Below are 8,188 nucleotides of genomic sequence, written 5' to 3'. Positions count from 1 at the left end.
ATTCCAATCATAAGACTCATCCCACCAGGTTTCTGTGATGCCTATTATGTCATATTTAGTTTTCTGTACCAAGAGCTCAAGTTCATCTTGTTTATTTCCCATACTCTGTGCATTAGTATACAGACATTGAAGACCATTGATCATTCCCCCATGGCTATTATTTAAGGATATTTTCCTCCCACCACTAGGTCTGCGTGCTGTTTGCTCCATTTGGTCCTTGGCATTTGGATGATCATCTTCAGTACTTGATAGACTCCTACCTTCAGGACCACTGTCTCCTCCCCCACATAAGTCGGTTTAAAGCCCTCCTGATGAGGTTTTTGAGTTTCATGGCAAAAACATTCCTTCCAATCCTTGTGAGGTGCAGCCCATCACTTGCCAGAAGTCCATCTTCAAGAAACTGCAGACCGTGATCTAAGAATCCAAACCGTTCCTGTTTGCACCATTTGCGAAGCCAGTTGCTCACTTCCCCTATTTTCCGCCCTCTCCCTGGGCCCTGTCGTTCAACTGGGAGGACAGATGAGATGACAATTTGTGCCTTTAATTGCTTCAGCTTCCTGCCCAGAGCCGCATAATCACTTTTGATCTTCTGGAGGCTATGGCTTGCAGTGTCATTGGTTCCCACATGGACCAAAAAGAAGGGATATTTGTCAGTGGGTTTTATGATTCCTTGCAGCCGTTCTGTTACATCTTTGATCTTGTCCCTGGGGAGACAGCACACCTCTCGAGACATCTTGTCAGGCCCACAGATGACTGCTTCTGTACCCCTCAGTAGGGAATCCCCTATCACCACTACACGCCTCCTCATAGGCTTGGTTGGGATTCTTCCATGTGCTGTCTCTTCCAAGGTTACCTGCATATTCCCGGAGGACTGACTTTGCTGCTCATCTTCATATTCCTGATCAACTGTGATGAGGGAGAGATCATCTTCAGTTTGTGTTCATTTTGAAGAATGGCAAACAGAAGCCTCTTGAGGAATATTTGAAACAGAGCTTTGAGCAACAGTCTTTAACACTCCTCCAGCCTATTTGTGGGCAGAGAAAGTGGGATTTCATTGAATTTTTCCAGGGAGAGGAGAAATTGTCCAGCATGTCTTACCATTAGCATAAGTAGGATCACAGCTTCTTTGCTTTTCCTTCCTACAGTTTGCAGGAGGGGCAACTCTGTTGGAAGCCTGGGCAAACTTTTGCATCATCCAAAAGTGTTGAGGCCATTTCCCTTCCCCTGCTTGGGCTGCCTGTGGAAGAACTTTCTGAAAAAGTGGGAGACCTGAAAGGTATCATTCCCATTTGGCTTTGCTGCCCATGGAAGTGGCAGGAGACATAGCTGTTCTAGCCATAGAGGAGTTTTTGGAAAGGGGTGTTTATGTCATTCTGGAGGAAGAAATGCGGAATCCACCCACTTGCTGCTCTAATTGTTCAGTTTTGCTGCCTGCCAGCCACATGCAGCAGTGGCAGGCAGCTACTTTCCTCCTTTTTTTAAGTGTTTGTTCGGATGGAGAGGAGTGCAGGAATTGCCTGTTGCTTGTGTTGCTGCCTGACAGCCTTAAATGGCTCAGGATCACAATACCAAGGACTGACTCTCTCCACATGAACCTCCCTGTCAGGGGCTGGACTGAGGAGGAATGGTGAGGACCCCCCCCTCTCCTGAACCTTCCTGAGAACAGGAGGGCAGTATAGATTTAGAACAGTGGTTTGCAAAGGGCATAGTTGAAAGGCTGCAGAAGGCACAAGCTTGGAAATATTGGGAGAGGGAGAGCAGGAAGAAGCAGCACCACCACCACCAGGGGAGAGACAGCTGACAGACTCAGTGTCCTTGGAAAGGATTCCTGACCAGCCCCCCTTCCAGAGCCAGGTGGGCATTGAGGGTAGTAGAACAGAGAGCTCAGAGGCAGAAAGCTGAAACTAGCCGATGCAGGAGTGACGTGGAATAGGGGAGACCTGGAGGGGATGGGACTTGACTTGGAGCAATGCCATTATTTGGGGAGGCAGCATTCCTCTGACACTCTTTGTGAATTATTGAACATATTGCTTGGTAAGAACTTTCATCGTTTCTCTGCCTCTTGGCTGCCACCGTGGGAGAGATCTGATTCCCCAAAGCAGGACCCTGCAATCATCTTCTGAGGCCCTTCTTCAAGAGGTCCAGTGGGTGGGAGAGGTGTTCTTCTTTTCTTTTTCTCTTCCTTTTGAAAAGGAGGGAGCACACTTTCCCCAGATAATTCTCAAGTTGTCTTGGGAGGCAGTACAAAAGCATCATCAACATCATCAGCAGCAGCATTGTCATCGTATTTCCCCCTATAGTACCCATTTTTGTGTGTGTGTGGGGTGTATTTCAGAAGCATATCGCCACCTTTTCCTCCTGCCTGGCCCTCAACAGGAATTGTTCCCAAGTGGGGAGGGGAATCACAGTGCAAACCCGGAAATATTATTGTTGTTGACTCACCCTCCCCCAATGTTGACATAATCATATTTGTTTCAGTGAAGGAAGAGGGCCTCAAAGAACGATAAATCCACACCTGCACTTACCTGGGAGTTTGCACAAATGAATTCAATGGGACTTACTTCTGAGTAGACTTAATGAGGATGGTAGCCACAGATGGCTTTGTGATGGGCCATTTAGCCACTACATTAATGTTGCCTATTACTCTGGGCGACTCCCAACACACATAAAAACTTAATAAAATGTCAAACATTAATAATAACAATCTGATCCAATACAAAAAAGTCACAGTAACTTTAAAATAAACAACTTATATCAAAAAAGCAATATTCAATAATCCATTAGAATATAAATAGCTGCTGATAGCTGAGATAGGCTTGTCTATCACTATCATTATGATACGTACCAAATTCAGCAACTAGTGATATCAAGCAAAGACAACAGATACACACAGAAATGCACATATGACTGATTTATTCAGATTCTCTTACATGAAAGGAATTTGGGTGGGATTTGTAAAGCTCAGAAACAGGGTTTGGAGGGATCGTCCAGTTTATACAACTCATATTTACATGTGTTTGGATTTACCACTGCTTTAATTCCCGGAACCGACAGTACCACCTAAAAAGAAGAAGAAAAATGTGTAAACTAAGGTTTCCCCGAGTTATGAATATCTGGTAGAGGGGTGCTCCTTTCTCTTGCTCGCTTAGGACATGCCAAGAATGATTGGAACTACCCGGCAGAAAAGCAGTTTTGCAAGATGTTTGCTCGATCCACGAAAAAACAAGCCCTTAGAAAACATTGCAACCCATGCACAAAAAAGGGTGTAGCAAAATGTTGGTGCGAAACCAAGAGGCCAGGCAGGAGGGAGACAGAAGGAGACAGGAAGGTGCAGGAAAGAGGAGGGATCCTGTTCCATTGGGTGCATTGGGGTCCCTCTCCCCAGCACCAACTCCTACCGTGTTTCTCCTAAAATAAGACACCGTCTTATATTTTTTTTCCCTCAACAAAACACAGTATGGCTTATTTTCAGGGGATGTCTTATTTTAACCGCATCACATCGGTATGCTGCATAGCCACGCCTCTGCAGGCTGTTTTAATGGGAGGTGCCGCATCACTATGGCTTATTTTCGGGGTATGGCTTATTTTTGGGAAACGGCTTATATTTCGCAAATGCATAGAAATCCTGCTATGGCTTATTTTATGGCTATGTCTTATTTTAGGAGAAACACGGTAGGTGGTCTCCGGATGAGAGGATCTGGGACTCAGGGAGATCCTGAGGTCCAAGCCTCCACACAGCGAATGCCTGGTCATCAGATGATTGGAAAGGCACTCTGGACATGCTCAGTGCTTCTTACCAGATCAAATTTCATGACTCTGCTTTCTATAAAGTCTATAAATATCTTAATGAATCAATCAATTCCCTGTTTGGTTCAAGGAAATGTAGGCAACAATTTTATGCAGCCTATCTTCAAATGTATAGATTTATTGGGACACCCATCTTCAGCTAATTCTGTCCATGAATGTTTATTGAGCAGGAGGTCTTTCGGAGAGCACAGGGCAAAACAATTTGAAAGAGATTAATAGACCCAGTGCCATTCTGGGGCTTTGGCCTACCTGACACAGCACTCCATCTTTCTTTCACTACATGTGCATTCCATGCACTGCGCTGTATTCCACTTGGAGCCCAATGGATGCTTGCTCCCATCATAGGGATCAGTACACTCGGTGTACAGCGCCGGTTGACCTAGGGAGAGAAATCCTATACATTTAACACCAGTCCCCAAACAGCTCATGCAGTCAGAAGCTGCTCTTTCAGCACAATGCAAAGACTGCGCAAGAGAAGTACAGGGACTGCAAATTTCCCACTTGTCCAGCTCCTCCTCTGCTACTGACAGCAGCCTGATACGCGAACATGTAATAGGTGGAGCGTATCCTGACATGGAGAGAAGTGCAGTGGGAAGCTTTGCCACCTTTATTCTTGGGGGTCCTGGTTGCTGACCCCGGGCACCTGTCTTGCTTATACTGCGGCCATGCTGTCTCCTGATGGCGGCTGCAGAGGCTGGTTCCAAGTTTAAAACAGGGTGGGGAGTGAATAGGGGTGCCCTGTGCGTGGGGGAATCTGTCCATTTCAATTTCTATCAGTTATTATTATTACTACTATTTACTACTATTACTACTATTTATATGGCATCCTCAGGGCAATTCACAACATAAAAATACAATGTAAAAAACACAAAATACATAATAAAAACAAGAGCTTAACCAGGGACTCATCAAGGAGAAGATGAGACGGGAGCAGCCTTAGGTCATTTTAGACTCTGAGCAGCACCACAACATCCGGAGAAGTGTAAATTTGGAAGAGTAGCTGCATTGGAGCACATTTGGTAGGTGTATGCTAAAAAATGAATGGGGTGTATTTCCTCCTCATCTCTAGTCAGGAACACATTTCCCAAACATTAAATAATTATTTGGCTAAATGAATAGGCTGCTTGACAACATTACATTGTTGTTGTTGTTGTTGTTTACCTACCATCTTCAATCAGTGTTTCAACCTGGCAGTATCCCTGACACAAGGCAAGTGTGAAAGACAAGGCAGTGAGGCTCAAGAGGATTTTCTGCAAAAGAGAGACACAAATCGTTCAAGGTGGTGTTATCACACACAGTACTTAAATTTAGAGCCTCTCTTTCTCTTTAAAATGTATTGTATCTGACTAAATTTGAGTCAGAGCAGAGACACTGAAATTAATGCACCTAAGTTAGTCCATCAGTTTCAATAGATCTACTCTGGGTATGATTCGCACTGGATTCAACCCAAGGCCTTTGAAAAATTCCCTCTACATTAAGCTTATACAGTTCAGTAGCTGAGTTGGGCCATTCTATAGTTAGTGGGATTTTTTTTATAAAGTAAACTGCCCTCCCCCTCAAAATCCATAGCATTCAATGCCTCAGAAACATTGATTTTGTCAGTCCATCAGTTTTGGATTCTTAGCCACAGCAAAGAGAGGAGCACTCAGATATAAATGATTATTTACATTAAAGCACAGGGTGATGCTCAGGTTATTGTAATGAGTCCTAAGTAATTAAGCTGAGCGGCTGAAATATCCATAAATATTCCAACTGCTCAGAAGTTTGGTCCATGGATACTCTGGGTTGTAAGGCTGTCAGTGGTCGACTCTGGTGTGTGAAGAGGTTTCTGTGACAGAGTGATGCATTAGGTCGGTGCATCTGGCTGTTAAGCAGGCGGCTGGTGGTTTGAGCCCACCCAGGGACGGCTGTGGGCAGGATTCCTGCACTGTAGCAAGAATGACCCTCAGGGTCCCTTCCAAGTCTACAATTCTATGACTCTATGAGACAGCAATACATGAATGGCTAAGGTCAGGATTGGAGCTAAGGTGAGGGTGAGGGTTGGAGCTCGAGTTAGGATTGCAGTTAGGGTTGGTATGCTATTAAACTGAACGTGTGTGTGTGTGTGTGTGAGAGAGAGAGAGACAGAGAGAGAGAGAGAGAGAGAGAGAGAGAGATGAATGTGACTTGTAAACCGGCTTGCGTGTGAGAGAGAGTGTGGCAAGGGATTGCAATTCTAAAATTAAAAAAGCAACCATCAAACAGAACTAATCATTTAAATTAGACAGGATTTCTTCTGTACCACGATCCAAAGAATCACTTCCAATGCTTCATGAGGAATGTCTGGATTCTATTCTCAGAGGTTTAAGGATTTGAACATAGATTCAAGTAGGTAGCCGTGTTGGTCTGCCGTAGTCAAAATAAATTAAAACAATTCATTAAAAAGATGGTTAAAAAGACTGTTCTTAAAAACCTAAAAACTCCCTTCAAAGAATCAAGTCTTCAAGAAAGTTATATGATCTAAGAAAGTCTTTAAAACAATCCTTCCAAAAGAATTTCAAACTTATAATGTAGCACCTTAGAGACCAACTGAGTAGTTTTAGGTATAAGCTTTCATGTGCACGCACACTTCTTCAGGTATCTAAGATTAAAGGTAAAGGTAAAGGACCCCTGACAGTGAAGTCCAGTCACGAAAGACTCTGGGGTTGCGGCGCTCATCTCGCTTTACTGGCCGAGGGAGCCAATGTTTGTCGGCAGACAGTTTTTCCGGGTCATGTTTCCAGCATGACTAAGCTGCTTCTGGCGCAACAGAACACCGAAACCAGAGCAGCGCACGGAAACGCCGTTTAACTTCTCACCGGAGCGGTATATGCTTTCGAACTGCTAGGTTGGCAGGAGCTGGGACCGAGCAACGGGAGCTCACCCCGTCGCATGGATTCGAACCGCTGACTTTCCGATTGGCAAGCCCCAGTCTCAGTGGTTTAGACCACAGCGCCACCCGTGTCCCTAAAGGTATCTTGGCTTATACCTAAAACTACTCAGTTGGTCTCTAAGGGGCTACATTATAATTTTTAAATTCCTTTGGAAGGATTCTTTTAAATACTTTCTTAGATCATATAACTTTTTTGAAGACTTGATTCTTTTAAGGGAATTTTTAGGTTTTTAAGAAGAGTCTTTTAAACTATCTTTTAAAAGAATTGTTTTAATTTGATTTGAATATAGTTTGCTCTATCCCTTTTCCTGGCCTCTAAAGAAAGCTGCAGTGGCGGCTAATGGGTCAAGAAGGAGAAAGAGGTGCATTCTAGATGGATCAGGTGTCAGAGAAGGCAAGGAACTTTTCCAAAACCTCATCCTTGTAATTTTGACTGCTCTTTGCATAAATCTGCCTCTCTAGTAAACCCTTTCACACCTTTTTATCCAATCCACGACAGAGCAACAGTGGGACTTACCATTCTGGCTTCTCTGTCCTCAGCTGGTGGGAAACTCTTCTTGGTGAGAAATGACACCTACAGCTGTGTTCCCTTCCAATGCCTGGAGTGGACTCACAACCCCGAATTTATGCAGACATGGTGTCGGGGTTTGGGTGCTGGAGCTCCTTGTGCACAGCCTTGGACTGGTTATGCACGAGGTACCAGTTGCGGGGAAAACGGCCAGCGTTCCGCGTGCTTTTGAGCACGGTCGCCGGCCAAGTCTCACAATCTGAAGGAAGTTGAGTAAGCCAATTGATGACTCCGAAGGTGTGTGAGTTCCTAATTGCCTTCTTAATGAAAAGTTGCCTCGTGAAATAAAATATATACCCTGACTCTGAATAGACGGACCACTTAAAGAAATTAAAATTTTTACTTTAAACCTTTTACTCCCCCTTTTAACCCCAAAGGAAGACAGACACCGGTTGTATCTTTAGTGGCTTCGGCAGAACCCGCATAGGCTCGTCCCCTAAGCTAAGTTCTCCTAAGCTTAAAGTCCCTGCGCGCCCAATCTTCCGCGAGGCTAGCTAAATAAAACTAAAACCGAAATATCTTCCGCGGGCCTAACCCTAGGCTAAACCTAAAGGAACCTATCTAAAACTAAACCGAATGATCTTCCGCGATCTAACTCTAACTAAAGAAAAACCCATCCAACCCGTCCAGCCCGCTCCCAATACCCTTAAACTAAACCCTGAACTTAAAGTAAAAGAACGTGCGACTAACCAAAAGAACGTGGAAAAACGTGCCTAAGTGGGGTGCCTCTGCCTTTTATTAGGGAACAAACGTGACATCATCATCAATGCCTCAACCAATAAAATCACTGTTGCTGCCCTCCAAAAAGGCGGGAAGCAAGTTTAACGCTCATTAACAACTTTGAACATGACCGGAACTATAAAATAAAGGCGGATTAATCTCATAAGTAGACCACACTATTC

At 44.3% G+C, this 8,188-nt stretch overlaps 1 protein-coding gene across 1 annotated transcript; it reads right to left on the bottom strand.

Moving 5' to 3' along the window:
* Positions 1-2,896: 2,896 nt before the first annotated feature.
* LOC117052245 (small serum protein 3-like) lies at positions 2,897-7,348 on the bottom strand. Its single transcript, XM_033159036.1, has 4 exons — positions 7,236-7,348; positions 4,973-5,057; positions 4,057-4,186; positions 2,897-3,060 (listed from the first exon to the last, which is right to left on the bottom strand). The coding sequence occupies exons 1-4, from the start codon at positions 7,236-7,238 to the stop codon at positions 3,024-3,026; spliced, it is 255 nt and encodes an 84-aa protein (XP_033014927.1). The 5' UTR covers positions 7,239-7,348; the 3' UTR covers positions 2,897-3,023.
* Positions 7,349-8,188: the final 840 nt, after the last annotated feature.

The sequence above is a fragment of the Lacerta agilis genome, chromosome 8 (genome assembly GCF_009819535.1).
Source record: "Lacerta agilis isolate rLacAgi1 chromosome 8, rLacAgi1.pri, whole genome shotgun sequence".
Lineage (NCBI taxonomy): Eukaryota > Metazoa > Chordata > Lepidosauria > Squamata > Lacertidae > Lacerta > Lacerta agilis.
The sequence above is the reverse complement of the archived record's forward strand: the minus strand, read 5'-3'. Positions and strand labels throughout refer to the sequence as shown.